Source organism: Gracilinanus agilis, chromosome 6 (genome assembly GCF_016433145.1).
Source record: "Gracilinanus agilis isolate LMUSP501 chromosome 6, AgileGrace, whole genome shotgun sequence".
NCBI lineage: Eukaryota > Metazoa > Chordata > Mammalia > Didelphimorphia > Didelphidae > Gracilinanus > Gracilinanus agilis.
Window position 1 is genome coordinate 8,195,417 of NC_058135.1, and position 13,248 is coordinate 8,208,664.

Sequence of the window (13,248 nt, forward strand, 5' to 3'; positions counted from 1 at the left end):
ATTCCTCCAGTTTATTATTCCTTTTAGCACAATAGTATTCCATCACCAGCATATACCACAATTTGTTCAGCCATTCCCCAATTGAAGGACATACCCTCAATTTCCAGGTTTTTGCCACCACAAAAAGCGCAGCTATAAATATTTTCGTACAAGTCTGTTTATCTATGATCTCTTTGGGGTACAAACCCAACAATGGTATGGCTGGATCAAAGGGCAGGCAATCTTTTATGGCCCTTTGAGCATAGTTCCAAATTGCCAGCCAGAATGGCTGGATCAGTTCACAACTCCACCAGCAATGCATTAATGTCCCAGTTTTGCCACATCCCCTCCAACATTCATTACTCTCCCCTTCTTTCATTTTAGCCAATCTGCTAGGTGTGAGGTGATACCTCAGAGTTGTTTTGATTTGCATTTCTCTAATTATTAGAGATTTAGAACACTTTCTCATGTGCTTATTGATATTTTTGATTTCTTTACCTGAAAATTGCCTATTCATGTCTCTTACCCATTTATTAATTGGGAAATGGCTTGATTTTTTTATACAATTGGTTTAACTCCTTGTATATTTGAGTAATTAGACCCCTGTCAGAGTTTTTCGTTATAAAGATTTTTTCCCAATTTGTTGTTTCCCTTCTGATTTTGGCTACATTGTTTTTGTTTGTACAAAAGCCTTTTAGTTTGATATGATCAAAATCATTTATTTTACATTTTGTAATTTTCTCTAACTCTTGCTTGGTTTTAAAATCTTTCCTTTCCCAGAGATCTGACAAGTAAACTATTCTATGTTCACTTAACTTATTTATAGTTTTCTTCTTTATATTCAAGTCATTCACCCATTCTGGATTTATCTTGGTGTAGGGTGTGAGATGTTGATCTAAACCTAATCTCTCCCATATTGTTTTCCAAATTTCCCAACAGTTTTTGTCAAATAGTGGATTTTTGTCCCAAAAGTTGGGCTCTTTGGGTTTATCATACACTGTCTTGCTGATGTCATTAATCCCAAGTCTATTCCACTGATCCTCCCTTCTGTCTTTTCTCCAGTAACATATTGTTTTGATGACTACTGCTTTATAGTACGGTTTAATATCTGGTACTGCTAGGCCCCCTTCCATCACATTTTTTTCATCGTTTCCCTTGATATTCTTGTTCTTTTGTTACTCCAGATGAACTTTGTTATAGTTTTTTCTAATTCAGTAAAAAAGTTTTTTGGTAGTTTGAAAGGTATGGCGCTAAATAGGTAAATTAATTTGGGTAGAATGGTCATTTTTATTATGTTAGCTCATCCTACCCATGAGCAATCAATGTTTTTCCAATTGTTTAGATCTAGTTTTATTTGTTTGGAGAGTGTTTTGTACTTGTTTTCGTATAATTGCTGTGTTTGTTTTGGTAGATAGATTCCTAAGCATTTTATATTGTCTAGGGTGATTTTAAATGGTGTTTCTCTTTCTACCTCTTGCTGCTGTGATGTGTTGGAGATATATAGAAATGCTGATGATTTGTGTGCATTTATTTTGTATCCTGCAACTTTGTTAAAGTTGTTGATTATTTCTACAAGCTTCTTAGTTGATTCTCTAGGATTTTTAAGTAGATCATCATATCATCTGCAAAGAGTGATAGATTAGTCTCCTCATTGCCTATTTTGATACTTTCAATTTCTTTTTCTTCTCTAATTACTACTGCTAGTGTTTCTAGTACAATGTTAAATAATAGAGGTGATAATGGGCATCCTTGTTTCATGCCTGATCTTATTGGGAAGGCTTCTAATTTATCCCCATTGCATATGATGTTTGTTGATGGTTTTAGGTATATACTCTTTATTATTATTATTATTATTTTTAATTTTAAACCCTTAACTTCTGTGTATTGATTTATAGGTGGAAGATTGGTAAGGGTAGGCAATGGGGGTCAAGTGACTTGCCCAGGGTCACACAGCTGGGAAGTGTCTTAGGCCGGATTTTGACCTCCTGTCTCTGGACCTGGCTCTCAATCCACTGAGCTACCCAGCTGCCCCCCCTGTTTATTATTTTTAGGAAAGGTCCTTCTATTCCTATACTTTCCAGGGTTTTTAATAGGAATGGGTACTGTATTTTGTCAAAGGCTTTTTCAGCATCTATTGAGATAATCATGTAATTTTTGTTTGTTAGATTGTTGATATGGTCAATTATGTGGATGGTTTTCCTAATGTTGAAATATCCTTGCATTCCTGGTATAAATCCCACCTATTCGTGGTGGATGATCCTCTTGATCACTTGCTGGAGTCTCTTTGCTAGTATTCTATTTAAGATTTTTGCATCTATATTCATTAGGGAGATTGGTCTGTAGTTTTCTTTCTCTGTTTTTGATCTACCTGGCTTTGCAATCAATACCATATTTGTGTCATAAAAGGAATTTGGTAGGACTCCTTCCTTGCTTATTATATCAAATAATTTGTATAGTATTGGGATTAGTTGCTCTTTGAATGTCTGATAGAATTCACTTGTGAATCCATCAGGTCCTGGTGATTTTTTCTTAGGGAGTTCTTTGATGGCTTGTTCAATTTCTTTTTCTGATATGGGTTTATTTAGGTATTCTAGTTCTGCTGTTAATCTAGGCAATTTGTATTTTTGTAAATATTCATCCATCTCTCCTAGATTGCTATATTTATTGCCATATAATTGGGCAAAATAGTTTTTAATGATTGCCTTAATTTTCCCTTCATTGGAGGTGAGGTCTCCCTTTTTCATCTTTGATACTGTCAATTTGGTTTTCTTCTTTCCTTTTTTTTTGTTACATTGACCAGTACTTTGTCTATTTTATCTGTTTTTTCAAAATACCAGCTTCTAGTCTTATTGATTAATTCAATAGTTCTTTTACTTTCGATTTTATTAATTTCTCCCTTGATTTTTAGTACTTCTAATTTAGTTTTCATCTGGGGATTTTTAATTTGCTCACTTTCTAGTTTTTTAAGTTGCATGTCCAATTAATTACTCTCTGCCCTCCCTAGATTGTTAATATATGCACTCAAAGATATAAATTTCCCCCTGAGTACTGCCTTGGCTGCATCCCACAGAGTTTGGTAGAATGTCTCATCATTGTCATTCTCTTCAATGAAATTGTTGATTGTTTCTATAATTTCTTCTTTGACTAGCTGGTTTTGGAGAATCATATTATTTAATTCCCAATTAGTTTTTGATTTGCATGTCCAGGTACCCTTGCTAATTATTATTTTTATTGCATTATGATCTGAGAAGGTTACATTTATTATTTCTGCTCTTTTGCATTTGTTTACAATGTTTCTATGCCCTATTACATGGTCAGTCTTTGTGAATGTACCATGTGCAGGTGAAAAGAAGGTGTATTCCTTTTTGTTCCTATTTATTTTTCTCCACATATCTATTAAATCTAAATTTTCTAGGACTTCATTCACCTCTCTGACCTCTTTCTTATTTATTTTTTGGTTTGATTTATCTAGATCTGAAAGAGGAATATTTAGATCTCCCACTAGTAAGGTTTTACTATCTATTTCCTTCTTGAGATCTACCAGTTTCTCCTTTATGAATCTGGTTGCTATGTCATTTGGTGCATACATATTGAGCAATGTTATTTCCTCATTGTCTATACTGCCTTTAATCAGGATATAATGACCTTCCCTGTCTTTTTTAATCATATCTATTTTTACTTTGGCTTTGTCAGAGATCATAATTGCCACTCCTGCCTTCTTTTTCTCATTTGAGGCCCAAAGGTTTTTGCTCAAGCCCTTTACCTTAAACCTGTGTATGTCCCCCCACCTCATATGTGTTTCTTGTAGACAACATATGGTAGGATTTTGGTTTCAAATCTCCTCTGCTATTTGCTTCCTTTTTATGGGCGAGTTCATCCCATTCACATTCAGAGTTATAATTATCAGTTGTATATTCCCCAACATTTTGGTATCCTCTCCTAGTTCTACCTCTTCTTCTTACACTATTTCCTTTTAAACTAGTAGTTTACTTTATGCCAGTAACCCTTGTCCCCTCCCTTGATTTACTTCCCTTTCTACCTCCTCCCTTATTATTCCCCTCTTTTTATTTTTAAGGCCTAATGAATTCCCTCCCCCTTCTTCTGCCCTCCTTTTTTGACCTCCCCGCTCCCCTGCTACCCTTGGTTTATCCTTTTTGACTTTCTCAGGAGGGTTAGATAGAGTTTTATATCCCAATGGATAATATAGCTACTCTTCCCTCTCAGGGTTAATTACACTGAGAGTAAGGTGTAAATATTACCTCTTAATGCTCTCTTCCTCTCCTTCTTATAATAGTATTCATCCCTTCCCCCTTCCCATGCCCCCTTTGTGTGTAATAGAATATCCTATTTTTCTTATTCCTTCAAGATTCTCTTGGTGTCCTCTACTATTCACCCCCCTTTTTCCCACCCCCATATCATCTTAGACCATTTAGTATTCCAACCTCTCCCTATGAATAATTCTTCTAATTACTATAACAGTGAATACTATTATAGTGAATAGAGTTCCTTATAGAGAATTATACATAACATTTCTCCACAAGGAATACAAATAATTAGATTATATTGAAGCCCTTAAAGAGGCAAATTTAAAAAAAATATGAGTTTTCTTTCTTTCCCCTCTGTTTCTTATTTACCTTTTCATGTTTCTCTTGATTTTTGTGGTTGGATAGCGAAGTTTCCATTTAGTCCTGGTCTTTTCTGTGCAAATACTTGGAAATCTTCTATCTTGTTGAATGCCCAGACTTTCCCCTGGAAGTATATAGTTAGTTTTGATCGATAGGTGATCCTTTGTTGTAGACCCAGTTCTCTTGCCTTTCTGAATATCATATTTCAAGCCTTGCGGTCTTTTAGTGTGGAGGCTGCCAGATCCTGTGTGATCCTGATTGGTGCTCCTTGATATCTGAATTGTCTCTTACTGGCTTCTTGTAAAATTTTTTCTTTTACTTGGAATCTCTTGAATTTGGCTATTATATTCATGGGGGGTGTCTTTTCTGTGTCTAGTGTACAGGGTGATCTATGGATCCTTTCAATGTCTATATTGCCCTCTTGTTGTAGAACTTCAGGGCAATTTTGCTGAATAATTTCCTTTAGTATAGAGTCCAAATTTCTATTAATTTCTGCTTTTTCAGGAAGATCAATGATTCTCAGATTGTCTCTTCTAGACTTGTTTTCTTGGTCTGTCACTTTCTCATTGAGATATTTTATCAGTCTTTTGACTTTGTTTTATTTGTTCTTGCTGTCTTGAGAGATCATTAGCTTCTAATTGCTCAATTCTAGCCTTTAGGGACTGGTTTTTGGCTATAATCTTTTGGTTTTCCTTTTCAATCTTGTCATTTCTGGTCTTCAATTTACTTGCCTCACTTTCCAATTGTGAAATTCTGCCTTTTAAACTGTTATTTTCTTGCCTGATTTTGATTTCCAATTTGCTTACCATTTTGTTTGATTTTGGGGCATGTTTCTCCAATTGGGAGTTTCTGTCTTCTGACCTGCTAATTTCCTTTTGAGCTATTTCCCATTTCTCTCACCAAATCTCTTCCATCTTTCTCATCATCTCAGATTTGAACTCTTCAATAGCTTTTGGCCAGTTTTCATTATTTTGGGAAGGTTTGGATGTGCTTACTTGTTTGTTCTCCTCTGCTGTTTGCTCTGTTGTCTGGATTTTATCTGTGTAAAAGTTGTTGAGTGTTACAGATTTCTTCTTCATGATCTTTCTCTTTTGGGGTTCTTGTCTCTGGCTTGCCATTGTTAGCCCTGTGCCCTCTCAGGTTTATCCTCATACTCAGGGTCTGTCTGTGCTCTTTAGGCACCTAAGGTCTCAGGTCTAGTTGTTCTCAGGGCCAAGTCTCCTGGTGGTCCCCTTGCTTGTTCCTCTGCCCGAGGCTCCTTTAACAGTCTCAGGGTGCTGCTTCCACAGTTGTGTACCCCTCTACACTGGGTCCCCACTCAAGGTCCGTGTCTGTGCTCAGGATCCAAGTCCTCACCTGTGCTCAGGATCTGTGTTTGCACTTGCGTCCGTGCCCACACTCATGCCTGCGCTTGGGGTCTGTGTTCAAAGTCCATGCATTCTTTAGCCTCTTGGGGCCTTAAGTCTTGCTGCTCTCAGGGGCAGACCCTGGTGACCCCAGGTAGCTGCCAAGGACTTAACGCATGCCCCAAACTTGCTCTAACTCTTTTGCGATGGCTTTGGTACTGTAGGTGGGGTGGGGTGGGGGAGGGGGTTGCTCAGCTCGTGTTTTAGTGAGAGCTGTTTCACCCCTTTATAGCATGGAAATGCCCCTATTCCATGTACCTCCAATGCTGTGCCCTGTTGTGGGGTCCCTTCGTTCCTCTGGATCTGTTTTTATGTCTTCTAGAGGAGTCCTATATTTTTTGGTTAAGAGAAGTTAAGCAGCTGCTTTTTACTCTGCTGCCATCTTAACCAGGAAGTCTCTTGCATTCCTCTGTAGCTTCTTTTAAGGGAAGTTCCATCGTTATTTTTTGGTCCCTTTGGCTTTGGGCCTCTTTTCTCTCCCTAGATGAAGGGATCAGAGAGAAAATTTCTATTTCTCCATTTTCTTCCTCTTCCCCCCAGACAATGATGGTTTTCCTAAAGGCATCCAAGGTTTCATAGACCAGCTTCAGGCTCACCTAGGCAGAAGCCTCCTAGTTCGAGGTGCTTCTGCTGTGAGCTGTCATTGCTGCTGGGGATGAGTCAGAGAGGGTAAAGAAAGAAACCCCTTTGTGGAAGTCCACATGAAAGAAAGAACTTGAAAAGATATTTGAGGCCAAAAAATTTTAAAAAAACCAATGGAACCTCCCAAGAGTCCATTCTCTGGAACCTCAGCTATGAAGAATAATATTAATAAGAGCTATTGTATATAGTGCTTACTATGTGCTAGGCACTGAGCTAAGAGCTTTTCAGTTATTATCTCATTTGATCTTACAACAACATAGGAGGTAGATGCTATTATTATCCCCCTTTTATAGATGAGGAAATTAAGGCAGTCAGTGGAGAAGTTACTTGCCCATGGTCAGACAACTAGTAGGTATCTGAAGCCAGGTTTGAATTCATGTCTTCCTAAATCTAGACTAGGCACACTAGCCACTGCACCAAGTTTGAAAACAACCCGAGTTACTGCGGACCAATCAGGAAGTCACTATGCCTTGATGAAAATGCCCATGACTTCCGGCAAGAGGCCATGATGTAAGTTGGGTGCCCCTTTCAGAAAAAATCCCCTTCCCTGAAGTGGGATTGGAGAGAGTAGAATCACTTGATTAGATCTCTTCTGATTAATCCTCCACTACACCAGCTACCATCTTCCCAACTCAGAAGGAATTTTCTTTTGGCTATAAAATATCCCTGTTTGTGCATACAGAGATTCTTGTGTTCCTTTGAGATTCAAGTATCATCCATACACTCCCCTTTATTTGATGCATGTGTCCACTCACTCCAGATTCCTAAAGATGATCTTAATTTAAACCCAAGTCCATCCTCAATACTAATCTCTAGATGTCTTCCTCTTAGAATGATTATCGGAAGCTCTCCATGCAATGCAAAGACTTCGTGGTGGGTGTACTGGACCTTTGCCGGGACTCTGAAGAGGTTGAGGCCATCCTCAATGGAGACGTGGATTCCGTGGAACCAGTAGTTGGGCAGCGCCACAGAGCATCCTTGAGTCGGGTAAAGCTAGCTATCAAGTATGAAGTAAAAAAGGTGAGTAGGTGGGCAGCCAGCACTATGCTAGCCAGTGCCTTATTGAAGCATCATCTAACCCAGTGATTCCCAAAGTGGGCACCACCGCCCCCTGGTGGGTGCTGCAGCAATCCAGGGAAGTGGTGATGGCCATAGATGCATTTATCTTTCATATTAATTGTTATTACATTTTTTAAAAAATTAATTTCCAGGGCGCTAAGTAATTTTTTTTTGGAATGGGGGTGGTAGGCCAAAAAAGTTTGGGAACCACTGCTCTAACCCTTATGCCCTGAATACCAGTGGACTTAACAATGAAATAAAAAAATATCAGGAGCAATTAGTGAAAGAAGGAATAGTTTCCATTTTATTTAAACGCCTTCTTACCTCTAGGATGCTAGCTAGCAATTCCAGCTTCTGGCACACACTGGTTGTGTGACCATGGGCAAGCTATTTAATTTCTTAGCAACCCAGTAAATTCCCTTAGACTGCTAGTTACGAATTCATCGTCCATCTGCATTGGTAGAAGAAGGTTCTTTGTTGGAAGTTCTCTCAAGATGAAATTATAGGGATGAACCCCACCCCACAAGTCATCACTCTGCAGCCAATTGGGTAATGATATTAGTAAACTCTAGCTATTTTTATTAATGAACCTCCAAGCTTAGTGAGAGTGGTTGGTCCTGGAACAGCCAACCTACAGATCATTGCATGGTCCCTATTCAAAACCTTTCTGGTTTGGTAGGACCTGCCAAAGCATGCATTCTGTTGTCGTAATCATCAGGAGCCACAGTTGCCTCCTCGCCAAAGTTAAGCACAAGCTGACGATGTTAGAGGGCCTGGTATATAGTCTGTAAAAAAATAATTATTGTGATATTTCATTATAGTAGAGGACCAGTTGGAAGATTTTAGGGATGGAGAGCTTGGACAAGAGAAGACTGAAGGTTGAGGGAGGGAGTCATGATAGTTGCGTTCAAGAATTTGAAGGTCTTTCATGTGGAAGAGAGAGTAGACTTTCTGAGTTTGGCCCCAGGACCCAAAATAGGAACACTTTGTAGACATAGCAAAGGGGCGGATTTAGACTCAAGGTGTGGACAAGCTTCCTGATATTAGTGGATTGTGATGACTTGGGAAGTGGTGGGTCCTCTGTTACTAAAGGCTTCCTGAAAGATCACATCTCATGGATATTGCCATCCCTTCCAGGCCCAAGATTCTGGAATTTGTAGACTTAGCTCCTGAGATCACTCAAATCAATGGAGATTGAAAGAAGAGAATGAAAACTCTCCCTTGGATAAGGGGATCAGGATGGAAATCAGAGAGGCAAACAGATGCAGTAGATAGATTCCCCCAGCCTGGAGTCAGGAAGATTCAGCTTTTTTGAGTTCAAATCCAGCCTCAGACACTTCCTAGCTGTGTTACCCTGGGCTAGTCATTTTACCCTAGTTGCCTCAGTTTCTCATCTGTAAGATGAGCTGGAGGAGGAAATGGCAGATCTCTCCAAGAAGACCTCAGATGGGGTCATGAAGAGTGGCATGATTGAAAAACAACCGAATAACAACTTTTATGGGTAAATAATTAAAACACTGGGTTTAGAGAAAGGAAAAGGAGGACTGCTTGGACAAGCGATAACCTACAGGTAAACACAGGAAAACCAACTAGGGATGTGAGGTTTGGGGAATTGTTAAACTGACATTCTCTCAGCCAGGGATACTTTACTAAATATGGGAAAGAAACAACAGGAAGTAAAAAAAACACTTTAAATAGTTAATTTAAGGGTAAAAGATGTGGGAGAGGTCTCACTGCTCTAAAATATTATGGACAGACTTCACATATCACCTATGGGATCAAGTCAAGGTTAAGGTCAGGGAAATCCCTACTCTCACACTATGCAGGCAGCCAGGACACAATGGGATCTCACGTAGATGGTCCGATGGTCTTGAACAGTAGCTCAACTGTATCAGCCCAAGTATAGTCCAAGAGCACTGGCTCCAGCCAAATAACTCTTCAGAGAAGTCAGGGAGACTGATCTTGCTTGTCCACCAAACAAGACAGTATTCTCCACCTGCTCTCCTTGATCCTGCTAGTTGAGATGTTCCAGATGTTGCTCAGAGATACCCCAAATCCACAGGCTCTCAGCTCAGTGGTTTCCCGACTCCTTCAAAACCCCAAATGCCCTTAGAGAGAGTCCTCTGTGTTCAGCCCCTTGCTGTGTTCCAGGTTGGAATTTTGGCTCCTGCCAGCCTGCCTGGCTAAATTTCAAAATCTGCTTTTAAAGCCTATTTCCTATTACACAACCAACAACTTTTCTTTCTACTCTCCCATCTACAAGGTCCTAAAATGAGAGTCAATATTCAGAATGATGATCCTGGAATTTTTTTAAAATCTTTATTTAATTAATTAATTTGGAGCATTTTGCCATGGTTACAGGATTCATGTTCTTTTCCTCCCCTCCCACTACCCCCCTCTCATAGCCGATGCACAATTGCACTGGGTTTTACATGTGTCATTGATCAAGACCTATTTCCATATTATTAATATTTGCACTAGGGTGATCGTTTAGAGTCTTCATCCCCAGGATCATCCCTGGGGTCACTCAACAAATTTATTGAGAGAGTTCATACTAAGACAGTAAAAGGGCCTGATGCTTTCCCAAAGAATTCCAACATTTCAGTTCTCCAAAAACTCACTCTACAAGAACGCTTCCAGCTGGAGCATCATGATTATTTGGAAACAGGAGTTATTTGGGGAAAAAACAGTTGGGAATCATGTGTTTCCATGGTTGACCTGGAGAACCTCAAATAGTGGGCATTGAAAGAGTGTAATCTGGAGTCAGAGACATAGGTTTGAATCTATGTGACTGTGGACAGATCCTTTCCCCTCTTGACACTTCCTCAGTTTCCACCTCTGGAAAAGGAAGTTGATCTACGTCAAAGTATGACTCATGGACCAATTGGGGATTCCTGAGCCCCTTTCAGAGGATGACTGAGGTCAAAATTATTTTAACAATAACAATAACAATAACAATATATTTCCCTGTTAAGACACTCCTTTTCTCAACTGTACATCTGAGTGAATTTTCTTCATATACTTCAGCTAGAACAGCATCTTACAACAGATGGAATGCAGGAGCAGCTAGGAGAATCCACCTGCCTTCCATGAAGCCAGTAATTAAAGAGATTCACAAGAATACATAAAACAATGCCATGCTTCTCACTAGATTTTGTCCTGAACTGGCAAATATAATTATAAAATGTTACCTATAATATCAATATAACTATATTTATTTGTGTAACTGTGACTTGGAACTATAAGTATAAAGCTATTTATAATTAGAATTATACATATAATATAAATAAAATATGTAATGATTTATAATTATATGGCTATTTATAATTATAAATATACAATAATCTAAATATATGTAACTAGAATGATATCATTTATATACAAATATTTATAATAATTTTATTATTATATGATCATATAAATATATAGCTATGTTTATAACTTATTTATTTTATTATCTTGTGAATTGGTTACTAATATTTACAAGTAGAACATTTATTTAAAATTATATTATTATATTATTAAATAACAATAATTGTATTACTAATATTATAAGAATATATTACATATATATTTAAAATTATAAAATATGATTTATTTTCATTAAAGTGCTATTTTTGTTAGCATCTAAGGGATTTATTATTATTTTAATGAGTTAATACATAAATATTTTACATTTTATGTTTTCATCTCTACTATGGTAAAATTGATAGATAAAACCAAGGGTGTGCTGGGTTTGGGAGGAAGCATATATGACACCCTTTAAGTTTAATCTGTATTAATAATATTTTTTCTATCACTTAAAGTCTAGACAATCAACAAAATGATGAGTCCATCCTGGATTTGTAGCATTTGCCAACCTTTTTTTTTTTTTTTTAACCTTTACCTTCTGCCTTAGAATCAATATTGTGTATTGGCTCCAAGGCAGAAGAGTGGTAAGGGGTAGGCAGTGAAGGTTAAGTGACTTGCCCAGGGTCACACAGCTATGTCTAGATTTGAACCCAGGACCTCCAGGCTTTGGGCCTAATTCTCAATGCAATGAGCCACCCAGCTGCCCCCCATTTGCCAACTTTCGAAGTGCAAATGATCACAATGAAAATCGAACAATTGGCTCTCCAGAATTGGCTCATGCTGGCTTTAGCCCATTCCTAGATGTAACCCACAAAAGCTCTTTGGGGCTGTCAGTAATTTTTAAGAGTGTAAAGGGGTCTTCATAGCCAGAAGCCTGAGACCTGCTGGTCCCGATGACGCCTAGGCTTCTCCCAGATTGATTTCAGTCTTCCCTGAGTTAATGGCGCCCCTCTCTCTTGCTTGGCTCTGGGAGCAGAGAATAATTCCTTGTCTTGTCACTGGTTTCGTGAGTGTTCCATGAGGGCTGGTGAATGCCTCCTGCTGGTCAGCCTTGGCCAATCAGGGCCCCTCTAAATGGATGGATCCAATAAATCTGTGTGAAGCCTCAGGGCCCAAGAAGGGACATTAGTGTGCCCCTTGATTAGCTGTCAGTCTGGAGTTTTATCTCAATAGTTCAGACAGAAAAGGACTTGGCGATCACACGTAGATGTTTGAATCTGAAAAAAGAATTATCTGTTAAGATGGTGAATGCTATGGAAAGCTCTCATGCAGAGCGGAGCCGGTGGAGCCAATGACTGCCACAATGGAAATGGAAAACATGACACATGAGAAAATTAGGAAGATCAAGTGGGCCTGAAAGGAGAAGACAGGCAGCCCCAAGCTACTTCTTGGTGCAGCGGGGCGTCCACAGCTGTTCCCCATTGCGCCAATGTGGTCGGGCTTTCTCAATGTATGATCTGTTACACTGGTTTCTTTCTCCCCGAAAAAACAAAACAAAACAAAACAAAACACTTTTGCTCTTGAGGAGATGGAGGAGGAGGGATGCTTAGGATACTAGGATGATGTAAGCAGCAGAAAGTAGCAACAAAAATTATATTTTTAAAAGATAAGGAGTGCTTAGGATAATACAACCAGAGACCATCTTGTCCAACCCCCTCATTTTACATATAAGGAAACTGAGGCCAAGAAAGGGAAAGGGGCTTACCTAAGGTTATATGGGTAGAAAATTTCAATGGGTGAATTTGAACCCAAATCCTCTGACTCCAGAGCTGCCATGCCAAAGCTCTTATTCTCCCAACTCCTTGGAGAATGCTAGCCAAAGGCCAGCCCCCTGATCTCACTTGTTATCATGTTGTGAAGTTTACTGTCTTTCCTCCTGTCATGCCCAACCCAGGGAAGGAAGGGAGAAAGAGAAGGAAGAATGGAAGAAAGGGAAGGAGGAAGGAAGGAAGGAAGGAAGGAAGGAAGGAAGGAAGGAAGGAAGGAAGGAAGGAAGGAAAGAAGGAAGTAGGGATGGAGGGAGGGAGGGAAGGAAAGAAGGAAGGAGGGAAGGAAAGAAGGAAGGAGGGAGGGAGGGAAGGGAGGAAGAGAGGGAGGAAGAAGGAGATTAGCATTTATTAAGAGCCTAGCTAAGCACTCTTCTAAGTGCTATATGACTATGATGTTGTTTGATCCTCAACACATCC

The 13,248-nt window shown here is 39.0% G+C and overlaps 1 protein-coding gene across 2 annotated transcripts in view; it reads left to right on the forward strand.

The window, feature by feature from the left end:
* Positions 1-13,248, forward strand: part of TRPC3 (transient receptor potential cation channel subfamily C member 3) — an 84,430-nt gene that overhangs the window by 16,624 nt on the left and 54,558 nt on the right. For both annotated transcript variants that reach the window (XM_044680435.1, XM_044680436.1), the window contains exon 2: positions 7,484-7,672. In XM_044680435.1, coding sequence (XP_044536370.1) covers positions 7,484-7,672 — 189 coding nt within the window. The remainder of the gene's footprint in view (positions 1-7,483; positions 7,673-13,248) is intronic.